The sequence below is a fragment of the Phocoena sinus genome, chromosome 1, assembly GCF_008692025.1.
Source record: "Phocoena sinus isolate mPhoSin1 chromosome 1, mPhoSin1.pri, whole genome shotgun sequence".
Lineage (NCBI taxonomy): Eukaryota > Metazoa > Chordata > Mammalia > Artiodactyla > Phocoenidae > Phocoena > Phocoena sinus.
Window position 1 is genome coordinate 86,776,530 of NC_045763.1, and position 17,722 is coordinate 86,794,251.

At 35.4% G+C, this 17,722-nt stretch overlaps 1 protein-coding gene across 1 annotated transcript in view; it reads right to left on the reverse strand.

Annotated features, from left to right (window-relative positions):
• Nucleotides 1-17,722, reverse strand: part of DPYD (dihydropyrimidine dehydrogenase) — an 828,512-nt gene that overhangs the window by 150,447 nt on the left and 660,343 nt on the right. The window contains exon 19 of the mRNA XM_032630437.1: nucleotides 3,038-3,180. Within this exon, the coding sequence (XP_032486328.1) occupies nucleotides 3,038-3,180 (143 nt within the window). The remainder of the gene's footprint in view (nucleotides 1-3,037; nucleotides 3,181-17,722) is intronic.

Sequence of the window (17,722 nt, forward strand, 5' to 3'; positions counted from 1 at the left end):
AAAATTTTGTCTCACTTTCTGGACTTGATGGTTTCTGATGATGAGAAATCTATTGTCATTATAATTGTTTGCTCCTTATAGGTAAGATGTCATTTTTTTCTTGCTTTCAAGGGTCTTTTGTCTTTAGTTTTCAGAAGTTTGATAATGATGTGTTTTGGTATGGGTTTCTTTGGATCTCTCATGTTTGAGATGCATTCAGCTTCTTGAATCTTGTAGGTTTATTTATGTCTCTTACAAAACTTGAGAAGTTTTCAGACATTATTTCTTTTTCATCCCCTCCTTCTGTGACCTCTCCTCTGGCACTCTGATAACATGAATATTACAACTTTTGTTACACTCCCACAGTTCCCTGAGTTCATTGTTTTCCTTTCTGTCTTTTTTCTCCCTGTTTTTCAGATTGGTTAATTTCTACTGCTCTATCTTCCAGTTCACTGATTATTTCTTTGTCCTCCCCAGTCTTTTGTTGAACCCATCAACTGAGTTTTGTATTTGTTATTATATTTTTCAGTACTGAAATTTCCATTTGGTTCTATATAACTATGTCTTTTTTGAGACTTTCCATATTTTCCATTTGCTTCAAGCCTGTTTGTAATTGCTTCTTAGAGCAACTTTATGATGTCTGCTTTAAAAATCTTCATCAGATCATTCTAAATCTCTGTTACTGCTATCTTGGTATTGGCATCTATTAATTGTCTTTTACCATTCAGCTTGAGGTCTTCCTGGGTCTTGGGATGATGAGTGACTTTCAATTAAAACATTGACATTTTGGGTATTATGCTAAGGGATTCTTCATCTTATTTAAACCTTTTGTTTTAGCTAGCATTTTTGGATACCATTCTGGTAGAGGAGGGCAAGGATGCTGCCTCATTACTGTCCAGATGCCCTACTTGTCCTCCTTTGACACCTGAGGGACATAACTCCTTGTTACTGCCAAGAGAAGATAGGAGCTCTGGCTCCCCTCTAGGCCTCATCTGACACCAGGGGGCTGTGACGGGGCGGGGACAGAGTGGCCTTGTTACTGCTGGGTGGTGATAAAAATCCTGACTCTCGGGCTTCACTGGTGGTGCAGTGGTTGAGAGTCCGCCTGCCGATGCAGGGGACACGGGTTCGTGCTCCGGTCCGGGAAGATCCCATATGCCACAGAGCGGCTGGGCCCATGAGCCATGGCCACTGAGCCTGCGCGTCCGGAGCCTGTGCTCCGCAACGGGAGAGGCCACAGCAGTGAGAGGCCTGCGTACCGCAAAAAAAAAAAATCCTGACTCTCCATTAGACTTCCTCTGACAAGGCCCCGGGGGGGAGGAGAAGGGACACCTCATTACTGTCAATGGGGTGGAAGTCCATGCCTCCCACATATGGGAGCTCATTATTGCCCAGGAGCGATGCTGGGTGCCTTGTTACAGCCTCCTGAGGCTGGAAGTAAGAGACCCATGCTTGTCCTTTGCTTGTGTGGACAGGTGTGGCGCTGCAGTTTTTAACCTGTGGTGTTTGGCTAGAGAAGAGCAGTTACGGTCAAAAATTTTCTGTCTTGCTAGGCTGTCTTTTCCTGGTTCTCTGGCTAGAAAGCATAGGGGTTTTTTGTCTGCACCTATTGTTTCTGGGTGGCTAGCTTCTTTGGCTCCAAGTCTGGGATATATGAGGCAAAAAGAAAACCCAGGAAATTCTCCACTGTGTGGTGCCTTAGGTCCTGAGATTCCTAGCCAGACTGCCTTCTCCCCTCCTTTCAGAATCTCTTTATGTTCGTTCTAGATATATAAAGGTTTTTAACTGTACTTACTCAGAAGCATAGGGAAAAGTACACCTACTCCATCTTCCTGGAAGCAGAAGTACTCCTCCATGAGCATTCTGATATATGTTATTTCCAATTTATATTTTATAACAGGATGTTAATTCTGATTGTTAAATTGGCAACACAAGATACTGCACTCCACTTTCTTGCCAGAGAATATAAGTGATGCTAAACACTCTGCTCCCCAATTACCATCAATGTTAGGTAGTAAGCAGCCATATTAAAGTGGGATTTACCTCAGAGGTCACAGTCTAGTCCTCACATGAAAAATTTTACCTGGGTCATGTCAGACCATCCAAACCTGCATATCTGGTCCCTGAGAGAAATGCTCATGCTATAAAGTGCTGAGGCACTGTACTGCATCTATGTTGAACAACATTATAATATAAAAAGCAAGTGTATAAATAATAAAAAATTAAGTCATTTCTAAGTTATTTGTAGAGGGCTAATAAGAGTATGATGGGGCTTCCCTGGTGGCACAGTGGTTGAGAGTCCGCCTGCCGATGCAGGGGACACGTGTTCGTGCCCTGGTCCGGGAAGATCCCACATGCCGCAGAGCGGCTGGGCCCGTGAGCCATGGCCGCTGAGCCTGCGCGTCCGGAGCCTGTGCTCCGCAGTAGGAGAGGCCACAACAGTGAGAGGCCCGCGTAACGCAAAAAAAAAAGAGCATGATGTACTACATCTCAAAGTATCACTTTATGAAGACAATGGATGATTTTCCCTCAGCTTTGTACCACAAGAAGGTAAACAACCAATTCATTTCTATATTTTGAAAGCTGTGATTTCTTTGCTTTGGCTACCAGGAAGTTCACAGTCAAGTTTGTTAATGCCTCTAGTACCATATGGCATAGATTGTGTGTGTTGGTCTTGCCCCTGACTTCTGTTATTTTTCGATCAAGATTTTACTTTTACCCAGAGTTCCTCATATATTTGGGTTTTTTTTTTTTTTCATATACTTGGTTTTTATCCAGTAGTACAGTATACATTTTGGAACGTGATCTCATTTATTTTAGAAACATACAGGTGAACAAATATGTTAAAAAAAAAATAGAGGGTTTGTAAGCCCTCAAAAGGACAGGAAATGAACCTCAGGTTTGTTCTCAACTCGTAATAGGAACGTAATGAGTGCCACGCTTTTGATCCCGCAAGGCCTCTTTCTCAAGAGACCCTACAAGAACATACTTGTCACATCATTTTCACTTTATTTGTTAGACGGAGTTTTGTGAAGGGACAGACAAACACAAGTACTACCTGGAGGACCGAAGCACCACTGTGGAGAAACTGAAGACCACTTTCAGCTGAGTCAATTCCACCAGTGGCCAAAATGGGAAATCCAGGCAAAGCGCGAGCAATGGTGGTCACAGCTCTCAAAGCAATAGGTCTGATGGCTGTGCCTACAGAAAATGAGGATGATCAATGGTTAGTATATTGACCACTAGAGCATATTGCCTTATAATCACTATCATGTGATGGCAGTGTTGTACTAGACAAAATTCAATTTTATCTCTACTTAAGATATATACGTATATAATATACAAGCATTGCTATGTTTCAAAGTATGTTAATTTTTAAATGGATATGTACTTATTTTAAGGACTTTGATGCTATTATTGCATGCAGGCATGTTATGCAAGCGGGTATAGCAACTCTAGGACTCTCACGTAAAATACATACATATCACAATTTGATATACAGTAATGTGTAAAAGATTGTACGGAACACTTGAGCATCTGTTTTAAAAAGAACAAGGAATAGCAGATTTTGTAAAAGAAAAACAATCACATACAGTGCATAAATAGACATACAGCTCTGTTATGTTTCCGCGAAGTATAAAGCAGCTGGTGTGAATAGAGATACTGCAAAAACAAGCAAGGTGCTGATGAACTTACAGATTCCATATTGCATTTTACATGTATTTCCCAAAATCTGATAGTGATTTTACTCAAACATAGTAAGCCTAATCTGATTTTCAATACATTAGAACATTTTAATCAAGTTAAAGAGAATTTACTAGAATTCAGTAATTAGAGTATGCGTTTGAGTTTGTATACATTATTTAACCAAACATTACCAATACATTATTTGCTAATTGTAATAAAGGCTGTATGGATGGACAGAACACTCTGAGGTCACTTTTTACATGATCACACTGTATAAGGCTGCTTAGACTCTCAAGGGTTAACCCAATTGGGAGTAAATTAATGCTCTCATAACATAGTAATATAATTTGATATTTCAGGTGTACACTCATAAGTCAACGGTCCTTACAGGCATTTTCTGAAGTAAAAATAGTTATTTTTGTGCAACAATGTGGCATTGCTTCAAATAAGGGCTCTACAAACAACAAAACAAGCAAAGGGTAAAATAAGCCTCATGTGGTGCATACTTTGGCATCTCCTCTACCACCACAAGCATCCTTACCAGCATTCTCAATATGTATTAATTGGTGCTCCTATTAAGGAAGCACAAAGAGCTTTCATTAAAATCAGTGGTTTTCTTTTTATCCTGTTCATTTCAGATGAAACTGAATTTACGTGTAAACTAATGCTTTAGCACTCAACACCAAAAATGTTTGTGGAAATGTCTACTTGGCGCTCCCACACCTAAAAAATCTTCCTCTAGATAGCAGTGTTTCTTAGTCAAGAATATTCAATGCTGACACTTCAGGATTCCATAACTGACATTTAAATACAAGGTAGTAAGTTAGGGCAAATTAGAAACTGAACATCAATATTTCTATTTCAAAATATTTATCAGCAACTTCTTCTTAGTCTATATGTTTTAACCATAAAAAAGGCTAACATAGTGGACAGGAGAATGCATGGAAAGAATACACACACATATTTATAGAAACATATCTTTAGCTATACTAAAAAGAAATTCAATAGTAAAAGTTAGAGGAAAGCATTTTTAAAGGAAGTTGTAACTTAAATAAACCTTTTAGACAGACATACAGCTATCTTGGCATAATATAACTGATATGTTCAATATATGCTAAGTTGATGGCTCCTTTACACACATGTTACTTTGAAGTAATAAAGAAATATTGGGATTCTTTTTTTTCTTATTTAGTTGACCCTGGAGAGTAAAGGAAATTTTTGCTAAGCAGATAAATAATTTATTTCTAACTGCACTGTTAGAAGACTATCATTAACACTAAGGGGTAAAATTTCAAAGTGGTACACAGGGATTTGGCCACATATTCCAATTGATATTAATGGACATCAAATGGCAAAATCCCAGAACACAGCTTTGAAAATTTAACCAGTTACATTTAAAGGGCAACATTATTACACAGGTATTAAAAAAACATCAGCAAATCCTCAGTGGCATTTGAAGATGTTCAATTAGGTCAATAAGACATTTTCTATTTGATGTTTTTCTTCTTTTTTAAAACTTTTCTAATTTACCGAATGAACATGAAAACCTTTCAAACTAATAAAGGTATCTTTTCAAAAATTAAAAGTAATTATGTTCTCTGAGGAAATGGGATCCAAAAATGAAGAAATGGATCCTTCTGTTGCTGGGTAATAGTAAATTCAGTTTTAATTTCCATTATAAATTCCATTTGATTGGTTTTCTTTATAACTCAATTGATTTAGTATGAAATATAATCTACCTGTTCTCAGCATTTTTATGGGGAATAGATTTTAAAAATGACTTTTATTCACCATGAAAGGTTTTTGGAAGGAAACTGAAGGTATGTAAAAGGATCTTTCTAAATTGTTATACAGAAATTTCTTTTTAGTTTTAAAGTGACAGAAATGAAAAAATAATAGATTCAATATAAAAATAAAACTTTTGGTGTGAAAGAAATACATATATCGATACCATACGAGATTGTACATGTTAATTAAAATGCATACAGATTTCCAGAATCACAGTTATTGAGATAAGAGTTTTTAAAACTTTGTCACTGCTACAGTAATTAATGATTTTAGACCAAAGACCAGGGAGGAAGAAGCCAGTTGAGAAGCTCAAGGAATTAAATGTGGACTCCATCCTAAAGGAAGCAACAAGGTTTAAATCAAAAATTGAAATCCTATAAGCTTAAATTAATTAATAGGCAACGTGCAATTTAAATTAAGCCTTCATCTACATGAGGAAACCAGATGAACCTGATGGGAAATTAATTACATCAGCCTTTCTGTTTCAACAGTGTGGGAGGTGCCAATGAAAGTCAGCCATTCTGAATCCCCACATTTTGAAACAAGCTGCAGGTTCAAACAAACAAAAAGTGAACTAGACCTTTGAGTTCCAACATTGCTGTGAAGAGTCCTGATTTGTGCCAAAGTGACCCTAGCAGAAAACCTGGGGGACTAGAATGAACTTTTGGTATCTAATCAATCGAGGCCCTCCATATAGTCACATCCTAAAATGCAAATCAGTATGTTGAATTCATAGATCTTTGATAAACTTCACATTACATTTGATTGATTCATGATCTAGAAAAACATTTCAGTAAGCCAGAGATGTTGAATTCAAAGGTAACCAATCTGAATTCAATGATTTTATTTTCTTAAGAAAATACTTTCTTATTTTAATTGCAATTTCAAAAACGCCACCATTAGTAGTAGTATTACATATTGATATGCAAGTAAGAATTAATGTATTATGACTTAGGTTCCTTACTCAGGCCTCATTTATCCAGTCATCTGTTCATCTGTCTATTCAAGAAATATTAAGCACCTGTGCCTTCTTTTAAAAAAAAGGTAATTGTAACTGAATTGGAAAAGCTTAAAAGACAATCTCAGGTAATCAGTTTATGTTGTAACCATATTGTCACCCAGGGTGGATACCCAAAACACCAGCCTCAGTGATCTTAGGAGGTAATAAGAGTTCAGTTATTCATTCTGTACATATCCCATTAGGAAAGCTTCACATTCATTTAAACGTCATATATTTTATGATTGCTATTAATACAAATTCTAGAAAGAAGGGAATTTGAGGATGAATTAGTTACATCAGAGAGACAACAGGGCCAACTGCTTAGGTTCAAATTCTAGCTCCGCTATTTACAAGCTCTGTAATCTTGTGAAAATTTCTTAATCTTTTCATCTATAAAATAATAAAATTATAATAACTTCACAGAGCTGTTTTGAGGATTAAATTATTTAATATATATAAAGGGCTAGCACATAATAAAGATTATACAGATGTTTGCTATTATAACCTGTGCTACCTAGAAGGACAATTGATTTCAGAGGGAGCATTTATTTAGTTTACTTTGTGCCTTTTACGCTGTTGCTGTGTGCTTAGTAATGCAAAGAAACCTTTTTTTTTTTTATTGGAGACAAGATCGTGATGCCTAGGATGATGAAACTTTATAACCTCTGCTCCCTTAGGAGAACCACACATCTCCCTCTCCCTTTTCCCCTCTCCAGCAGCTTTCATTTAGTGGTGTCATAATGTTAGTAGGATTAACTGACTCCAAAGCTAAAAATCTCAAAGGCAGACATCCATATATTTAAGATTTTATTTTGAGAATCAAAAGGTCCATGCACTAAATCAATATGCAAGACTTTTAATGACAACATCAGAAGTTGAGTTTATTGGTGAGAAGGAGGCAGAGCTTTACTTAGCATGACTAAACCCTTGAAGAGAAAAGACATTTTTAATGGGCAAGATAGTGTGGAACATATGCTAATTTTGGATAACTGAAATTTTGAATAATTGAGTTTTTTGCTTAATCATTTGACTCCTAAGACAGCTACTGTTACAGAGTTAGTTGTTAAAGCTAAGTCCACAATAAACTCCCTGATAATGGCTCTAGCTGGCAATAAAACAGAATTGGGTTATAATACTCACTCATGCTCACTGTGTATACAAAAAGAAAATGTAGTTTTAATTTGCTTACATTAATTAAAATATAATGAATTAAGTGGATAACAAATTCCTTAGAAATTGAACTTTGACTGTCTAATTGTTAACAGTCTTAACATCACCCAGAAGAAAGAAAATATTAGTAAATCAAGAATTTCAAGGATTTAGGAGTTGAGAGATTGATTGTTATAAAATAAATATAAATCAAGCACCAAAAATTTATCCTTTAAAACAACTTTAAGGTATTAATGAACCTAACATACTGATAAATATGTAAAGCACATATATACATATATATACACACATATATATAATGGAATATTACTCAGCCATAAAAAGAAATGAATTTGAGTTATTTGTAGTGAGGTGAATGGACCTAGAGTCTGTCATACAGAATGAAGTAAGTCAGAAAGAGAAAAACAAATACCATATGCTAACACATATATATGGAATCTAAGAAAAAAAAAAAAAAGGTCATGAAGTACCTAGGGGTAAGACGGGAATAAAGACACAGACCTACTAGAACATGGAGTTGAGGATATGGGGAGGGGGAAGGGTAAGCTGTGACAAAGTGAGAAAGTGGCATGGACATATATACACTACCAAATGTGAAATAGATAGCTAGTGGGAAGCAGCCGCATAGCACAGGGAGATCAGCTCGGTGCTTTGTGACCACCTAGAGGGGTGGGATAGGGAGGGTGGGAGGGAGGGAGATGCAAGAGGGAAGAGATATGGGAACATATGTATATGTATAATTGATTCACTTTGTTATAAAGCAGAAACTAACACACCATTGTAAAGCAATTATACTCCAATAAAGATGTTAAAAAAATAAAATAAAATAAATAAAAATACATCTTTACACATGGATTAAAGTCCTCTGAGAAAACTACCATAATTCAACTAGAAACTGAAGTACTACAAGGATCCAGGGTTATATCAAGAGATATGAAATCTAAAGAGGAGAAATGGGAAAAAGAAAACCAATTATTTTACGTTGTTATTTTAGGTTTATTGAGAAAGCTAAAAATTTTCTTATTAACATGTTTTAATTTTTGTTGAATATTTCAAGATATTTTTTCTGAGTCTTCATATCTCTATAGCTGTTTATCTGCTTCATAACATATTCAATATATTCATAGTCAATTTATATTCAATAATTTGGTACCTAGCATGTGCCAGGCATTTTATTTTAAAGCAATAGAATTAATGCTATTTACCAGAGAAGGGGCCATTTTCCTTTCTGAGCATTTATTCTTGGAGTGATTTCCATAGCCTGACACAGAGACTGGGGCTTCATACAGTGTGTGATTTAACCCTTAGAGTGCTGTGCAGGTAGATGCTATCATCTCTGTTTCGTATGTGAAGAAAGGGAAGTTCAAGCTGAATAAAACTTGCTTTATGCCAAAGTTTAAACACCAAGTCTCTGTGACTATCAGAGTCCATACTTTTCAGCTGCTACTGAGAAATGACAGTGCAGCAATTATGACGAGGATCACTTGCACATTGTCTTTGCCTAAGAAAACCAGTATCAGTATCGTCTGTGGTCTAATGCTCAGAGCACAGGTTCTAAAGTCCAACCAATTAGGTGTAAGTCTTTGCTCTATTACTTTACACAATTGTGACTCTGAGCAAGCTCCTTAATTAGCTTCCTAGAACATCAGTTTTCCCTATCTGTGAAACAGAGACATCAATAACAATAATATCATAGCAACTTGGGGACTATTGCATGATACAATTTGTGGAAAGCACTCGGCACAGGGCCTGGTTCATAGTATATATAAGCTAATATTACTATCAAAGCCAGAGAAAATTGATCAGAAAAATAAGCATTCACTATAAACATGTGGGGATAAACACTTAATACTTAGGGGGTGTTAATTAATCTCCTAGATATTAAATTTGGAGATCCTAAGTCATTTCATTTCTAAAAATTATAGTTTGAGTATATGATTGTAAATGCATATATTTGTGTGAATAACTCTTTATTAGATGTATAATGCAATTGCAATATCTAAATGTATATGTCTTATCCAGAAACTCTATTTTGAGAAATCTAATCCATTAGTGCATAGACATAAAGTTACATGTACAAAGATGTTCCTTGAAATATTGTTTCTTATAGCAAAACAGTGAAAACAACCTAAATAATCACTAGCAGTTATGCTAGTAAATAAATTATAGTTCATCCATGTATGTATGATATCACAGGAAACTTTTAAAACTGACGTGGAAATATCTCTAGGATATGATGTTATGTGTTAAATGACAAGTAGCAGAATAATATATAGGGTGTAGTCCCATTTTAGGTAAAAAAATATATGATTACATTTAGTATGTGGGCATGTAAATGCAAAGAATGTTGAGTTTTAAACTGCTAATAGTTATTTCTGGGGAAGAGGTTGAAGAGGAACTTTCAAGTTCGATATCTATACGTCCATATTATTTAATTATTTTAGGTAAGAAAGGTTTATGATTCACTTCTGCAACGAAAAGTGACTATTTTTTATAATGCTTCTAAAACAATACAGGAATAGGCATTTTCAGATTCTGTGCTGTGAAACATTTATATATGGGATGTGCAATGATCCTACCCTCTGTACATTCAGAAGAGCACATTTGGTTCTATATCCAATATTTTAAGTAAAATATTAACAAACTTAGAATATATCCAAAACAGGGTGAATAGAATGATCTCTCTCTCTTTCTCTCATTCTCCCCGCCCTGCCACATACACATATACACATACACACACATAATGGGATGGACCCAGAGATGGAAAAAGCCTATGAAAAGTTTTGTTTGGAATCAAAGGGTAAGCAAAACCAGTAAAGCAAAATTTCAGTATGTCAGTTTTCTGAAGTAGTTTAGGATATGGTGATTTAGAATAACACAGAAAAGCAAGAAAGTGCTTCACACATATCAAATTAAGGATGTCGAGTTATGTTACTAGTGTATGAAACTTTAATTTTAACATTATCTACCAAAATAAACTTTATTCCCCATAACTTAAAATGCATACGTATACATATATATGTATATATAATATACATATATTATATATAAATAGTTTATTATGTACAGCTAATTCCACTGTTATGGTGCAATAAGATTGATTTTGAAATAAAAATTTTTTAAAATAATATGTGTGTGTATAAAATGGCTGAAAGTAATCCCAATAGTGGTTCTTCAAATATTTAAGGGATAACCATAAAGAAAGGTTTCATTTATGTTTTCCTCAAAAGATAACTAGAACAAATGGTTAAGAACACACTATTGGTTTTATTGTTATTTTTATCATTAATTTGTTGTAAATTCAGCAACAGAAGTAGCTACATTTGGATGCCCATATCCTTTAAACCTAAATGGATATTTGGCAGGTAGTGGCAGGTAGGATGCAATAAAAAAGACATCTGTACTATAGAAAATATTGGATTAGATGATCTCTTCCAATTCAAAATTCCAGGATAATATGAACTTTGTCATGGTATTTTAAGGAGCAATTTTATATGATCTGTGGTTTCCTAGTAGATACCAGTGATGAAGTTAACTTATAAAAAGATTAAGTATGAGTTAAAGTGAAATTTTAACATGCAATACATTCATTATAGAGACTCCTCTTTTGAGTGCTTTCTAATTGCCAGGTGTTTTCCTAAGTGTTTTTTCATGCATTGTCTCAGTGACATTACTTTAGGTATTTTTTTGTCCTCACATTCTTAGATTTGTAAATGAGATCGTAAGAAATAAATATCTCACCCTCAAGATCACTCAGACAATGTGGGTCCAGTATTTGCATCTAGGTGTACCTGACTCCTAATGCCATGCTCTTAACCACAATACTATATTTCTTCCCTATTGTTTGCATGTTGATTAAGTTATAAAGAGAGGAGTTAATAATTTTTATAAGTAATAAAGGTATGTTGTCCACGTATGGTAAAACCAAGAATATTGGCATTATATTAATTGTTGGCTAGTAACTAGATAGAAACGATAGTAGTTAGTAATTGGTCTAACTAGAGAGACCATATGACCTGGTTTGCCCAGGAGAGTTCCAGTTTATCACACCTATATTTATTTGTAATTACATGATGTAATTATAAACTGCATCCTTTTTCACTCTAAAAGTAATCTAGTTTGGTTAATCAATTATAATGATAATTGTATCTAGGAATTATAGGACAAAGATAATTATGGAAGCAAAGTGAAAGTTGATTTAGAACAAAACCATAATCTATGAAAAACTTAGAAACTAACTACACCTTCCAAGACTCAAAGGATGGCATGAAGAGATAAATTTCCTTGAACTTGTTACTAGAGGGAAAAATATATGGCATTCATATGTGATATCTAGGCATAATTAGTCTATATGTTCTTTCTGTTTTCAACCTGTAGGTGGCCACCACAAGCTACACTTATTAAACAACTTATTAGTAGCATTTTCAATACTGTCATCTTCAGATAATTAGCAATTTATTTAAATAACCAATTTCTGTAGAAATAATTGCCATGAAATGCCCTGAACCTACTTTTTTCATAAACTATAATAAAAGTGTTAAGATAATCCCTGACATTTGCAAATGCCATTAGTTCACCTTTCCTTTTGATAGTGCTATGGCATTATGTTTAAACAATTACCCGATAACACAGCAGTTTAATGAAACAGTACAGTAAGCACATTCTTCAATATGGCCAGCGAGGACATTCAGATTTAGAAAGAAATCCAGACATGTTAACATAGAGGAAAGACACACAGACAAAAGAAAAAGGATTATTGAAATAAGTACATTATTGCTATTTCCAACTTGGTTTAGTTTTCATAGTAGATGCTACAACATATGTACTCTCTTTGGAAACAAGAATGGAGAGTTTTGTAAATTGATTCATGTAATTGGATGGTGTCAGTTAAAATCGTATGAATCTATGAATATGTAAAATATACTCATCATATTATTTGTTCAGTAACCTCCACACACAAGAAACAAGTAGGGAATTTTTCTTACTCTCATTTTTCATGTATTTGTGTTTTTACTTACAAAATGGTGTAAATTTTCAAAGTAGAGTCATCAAGGAAAAACTATAAATGGCTTTTACATCTCAGATGGTATTTAGCATTTAAAATGGACCAGGGTTCTAATCTCAGTTTCTTCCTTGTGATTCGGCTCCCTATTTTAAGAACTATTGATGAGGGCTCATAGTGTGTTTCTGAGTTACCAGAGATAAAACTCTCTGAGACCATCACAATTTTTAAGCTGTTGGTCTTCAGATTGGGATTGACATAGACACACTACTATATATAAAATAGATAACTAATAAGGACCTACTGTATAGCACAGGGGAACTCTACTCAATACTCCGTAATGGCCTATACGGGAAAAGAATTTTAAAAAGAGTGGATATATGTATATGAATAACTGATTCATTTTGTTGTACACCTGAAACCAACACAACATTGCAAATCAACTATACCCTAATAAAAATTAAAAAAAAAAACAACAACTAGAATTCAAAAGCAGTGACAATATCATTTTACGGCTTAAAGGAAATAATGCTGAGAACCTACTGAATACCAGGTGCTCTGCTAAGTTACTTACACATTATTTATATCTTCACAGGTCACATATGCATTATCCTCCTTGTACAGATGAAGAAATTCAGGCTCAAAAAAAGTTAAATAGCATATGTATATAAGAAAGGCAGGGTTGTGTAGTAAAATAACACATTATAGCAATAAAACAATTAGTTCACAATGTGACCATAAAATTCATTGATGGGTTTGAATTTGAGGGCTTTTCTTTATTTCCAGATTACCATATGCCTCAGTCCCCCCACCTTATAAATACTTCTGGCAGTACTGTAAGCTTATAAATATAATGAATTTACCTATTAATGTATGACTCTTTAAAAATACACATATTTCCTTAGAGAAGAGATTCTGAACCATGACAGACTTAGCGAACTTGGTGTATAAACATCTCTCATAAGATTTTGCCTAAGGATATTCAGGGCAAATGTTATCATACCACATAAAAATCTCACAGTCTATGTGTATTCAAAAATGGTTATTGGAAGAGGAGAAAGAGAAAGATTAAAATGACGATGATAATGTTGATGAACCAGAACTAGGCTTTGCTCTTGGAGAACCCAGGACAATTACAAGGGGGCATTTTTCTGAAGATATAAAAAATAACAAAAATTTTCCCACATCCACTAGGATCATATTATCTCTTTCTTTGTAAAGCCATGATTTCTTTCCTCTCTGAAATTCTGTACTCTGTTTACACTGTGGGTGGTTCCATGGTCAGGGTGTCCATGGTAGCACTTGCCCTACTGTCAGTCTATTCCTTTTATTCTCACTCTCTTTTTCACTTTACAATGAATTACATGTGTAAATCTCTGGGCCTTGTGATAAGGCTGCATTCCACAGAGTCTGCTGAAACCCAGGTTGTACAGCAAGCACTAAGGTTTTGTTCTCTCCTCTGGGCTGGACATCTCTCAAAGATATTAATGGGCTTTAACATTTTTTTATTGAAGTATAGTTAATTTACAGTATTATATTAGTTTCAGGAGTACAGCACAGTGATTCGGTACTTTTACTGATTATAGTCCATTAAAAGTTATCAGAAGAGAATCGGTTAATTTTCTGTGCTATACAATATATCCTTGTTGCTTACCTATTTTATACACAGTAGTTTGTATCTCTTAATCCCATACCCCTATGTTTTCCTTTAATCCATTTTGAGTTTATTTTTGTGTATGGTGTTAGGGAGTGTTCTAATTTCATACTTTTACATGTACCTGTCCAGTTTTCCCAGCACCACTTACTGAAAAGGCTGTCTTTTCTCCACAGTATATTCTTGCCTCCTTTATCAAAGATAAGGTGAATATGTGTGCGTGGGTTTATCTCTGGGCTTTCTATCCTATTCCAGTGATCTATTTTTCTGTTTTCATGCCAGTACCATACTGTCTTGATTACTGTACCTTTGTAGTATAGTCTGAAGTCAGGGAGCCTGATTCCTCCAGCTCCATTTTTCATTCTCAAGATTGCTTTTGATATTCGGGGTCTTTTGTGTTTCCATACATATTGTGAAATTTTTTGTTCTAGTTCTCTGAAAAATGCCAGTGGTAGTTTGCTAGGGATTGCATTGAATCTGTAGATTGCTTTCGTTAGTAGAGTCATTTTCACAATGTTGATTCTTCCAATCCAAGAACATGATATATCTCTCCATCTATTTGTATCATCTTTTTTTTTTTTTTTTTTTTGCGGTACACGGGCCTCTCACTGTTGTGGCCTCTCCTGTTGCGGAGCACAGGCTCCGGATGCACAGGCTCAGCAGCCATGGCTCATGGGCCTTGCCGCTCCGCAGCATGTGGGATCTTCCCGGACCGGGGCACGAACCTGTGTCCCCTGCATTGGCAGGCGGACTCTCAACCACTGGGCCACCAGGGAAGCCCTATTTGCATCATCTTTAATTTCGTTCATCAGTGTCTTAAAATTTTCTGCATACAGGTCTTTTGTCTCCTTAGGTAGGTTTATTCCTAGATATTTTATTCTTTTTGTTGCAATGGTAAATGGGAGTGTTTTCTTGATTTCACTTTCAGATTTTTCATCATTAGTGTATAGGAATGCAAGAGATTTCTGTGCATTAATTTTGTATCCTGCTACTTTACCAAATTCATTGATTAGCTCTAGTCATTTTCTGGTACCATCTTTAGGATTCTCTATGTATAGTATCATGTCACCTGTAAACAGTGACAGCTTTACTTCTTTTCTGATTTGGATTCCTTTTATTTCCTTTTCTTCTCTGATTTCTGTGGTAAAACTTCCAAAACTATGTTGAATAAGAGTGGTGAGAGTGGGCAACCTTGTCTTGTTCCTGATCTTAGTGGAAATGCTTTCAGTTTTTCACCATTGAGGACGATGTTGGCTGTGGGTTTGTCACATATGGCCTTTATCATGTGGAGGAAAGTTCCCTCTATGCCTATTTTCTGCAGGGTTTTTATCATAAATGGTGTTGAATTTTGTCAAAAGCTTTCTCTGCATCTATTGAGATGGTCATATGGTTTTTCTCCTTCAATTTGTTAATATGGTGTATCATGTGGATTGATTTGCGTATATTGAAGAATCCTTGCATTCCTGGAATAAACCTCACTTGATCATGGTGTATGATACTTTTAATGTGCTGTTGGATTCTGTTTGCTAGTATTTTGTTGAGGATTTTTGCATCTATGTTCATCAGTGATATTGGCCTATAGTTTTCTTTCTTTGTGATATCCTTGTCTGGTTTTGGTATCAGGGTGATGGTGGCCTCATAGAATGAGTTTGGGAGTGTTTTTCCCTCTGCTATATTTTGGAAGAGTTTGAGAAGGTTAGGTGTTAGCTCTTCTCTAAATGTTTGATAGAATTCACCTGTGAAGCCACCTGGTTCTGGGCTTTTGTTTGTTGGAAGATTTTTAATCACAGTTTCAATTTCAGTGCTTGTGATTGGTCTGTTCATATTTTCTATTTCTTCCTGATTCAGTCTTGGCAGGTTGTGCATTTCTAAGAATTTGTCCATTTCTTCCAGGTTGTCCATTTTATTGGCATAGAGTTGCTTGCAGCAATCTCTCATGATCCTTTGTATTTCTGCAGCGTCAGTTATTACTTCTCCTTTTTCATTTCTAATTCCATTGATTTGAGTCTTCTCCCTTATTTTCTTGATGAGTCTGGCTAATGGTTTATAAATGTTGTCTACCTTCTCAAAGAACCAGCTTTTAGTTTTATTGATCTTTGCTATCATTTCCTTCATTTCTTTTTCATTTATTTCTGATCTGATCTTTATGATTTCTTTCCTTCTGCCCACTTTGTTTTTTTTTTTTTTTTTTTTGTTCTTCTTTCTCTAATTGCTTTAGGTGCAAGGTTAGGTTGTTTATTTGAGATGTTTTCTGTTTCTTAAGGCAGAAATGTATTGCTATAAACTTCCCTCTTAGAGCCTCTTTTGCTGCATCCCATAGGTTTTGGGTCATTGTGTCTCCATTGTCATTTGTTTCTAGGCATTTTTTTTTTTGCGGTATGTGGGCCTCTCACTGTTGTGGCCTCTCCCATAGCAGAGCACAGGCTCCGGATGTGCAGGCTCAGCAGCCATGGCTCACAGGCCTAGTCGCTCCGTGTCATGTGGGATATTCCCGGGCCGGGGCATGAACCCATGTCCCCTGGATTGGCAGGCGGACACTCAATCACTGCGCCACCAGGGAAGCCCTGTTTCTAGGTATTTTTCAATTTCCTCTTTGATTTCTTCAGTGATCACTTCATTATTAAGTAGTGTATTGTTTAGCCTCCATGTGTTTGTAATTTTTACAGATCTTTTCCTGTAATTGATATCTAGTTTCATAGCATTGTGATTGGAAAAGTTACTTGATACAATTTCAATTTTCTTAAATTTACCAAGGCTTGATTTGTGACCCAAGATATGATCTATCCTGGAGAATGTTCCAAGAACACTTGAGAAAAATGTGTATTTCGTTGTTTTTGGATGGAATGTCCTATAAATATCAATTAATTCCATCTTGTTTAATGTATCATTTAAAGCTTGTGTTTCCTTATTTATTTTCATTTTGGATGATCTGTCCATTGGTGAAAGTGGGGTGTGAAAGTCCCCTACTATGATTGTGTTACTGTCTATTTCCTCTTTTATGGCTGTCAGTATTTGCCTTATGTATTGAGGTGCTCGTATGTTGGATGCATAAATATTTACAATTGTTATATCTTCTTCTTGGATCGATCCCTTGATCATTATGTAGTGTCCTCCTTTGTCTCTTGTAATAGTCTTTATTTTAAAGTCTATTTTGTCTGATATGAGAATTCTACTCCAGCTTTCTTCTGATTTCCATTTGCATGGAATATCTTTTTCCATCCACTCACTTTCAGTCTGTATGTGTCCCTAGGTCTGAAGTGGGTCTCTTGTAGACAGCATATATATGGGTCTTGCTATTGTATCCATTCAGCCAGTCTGTGTCTTTTGGTGGGAGCATTTAATCCATTTACATTTAAGGTAATTATCAATATGTATGTTCCTATTCCCATTTTCTTAATTGTTTTGGGTTTGTTATTGTAGGTCTTTTTCTTCTCTTGTGTTT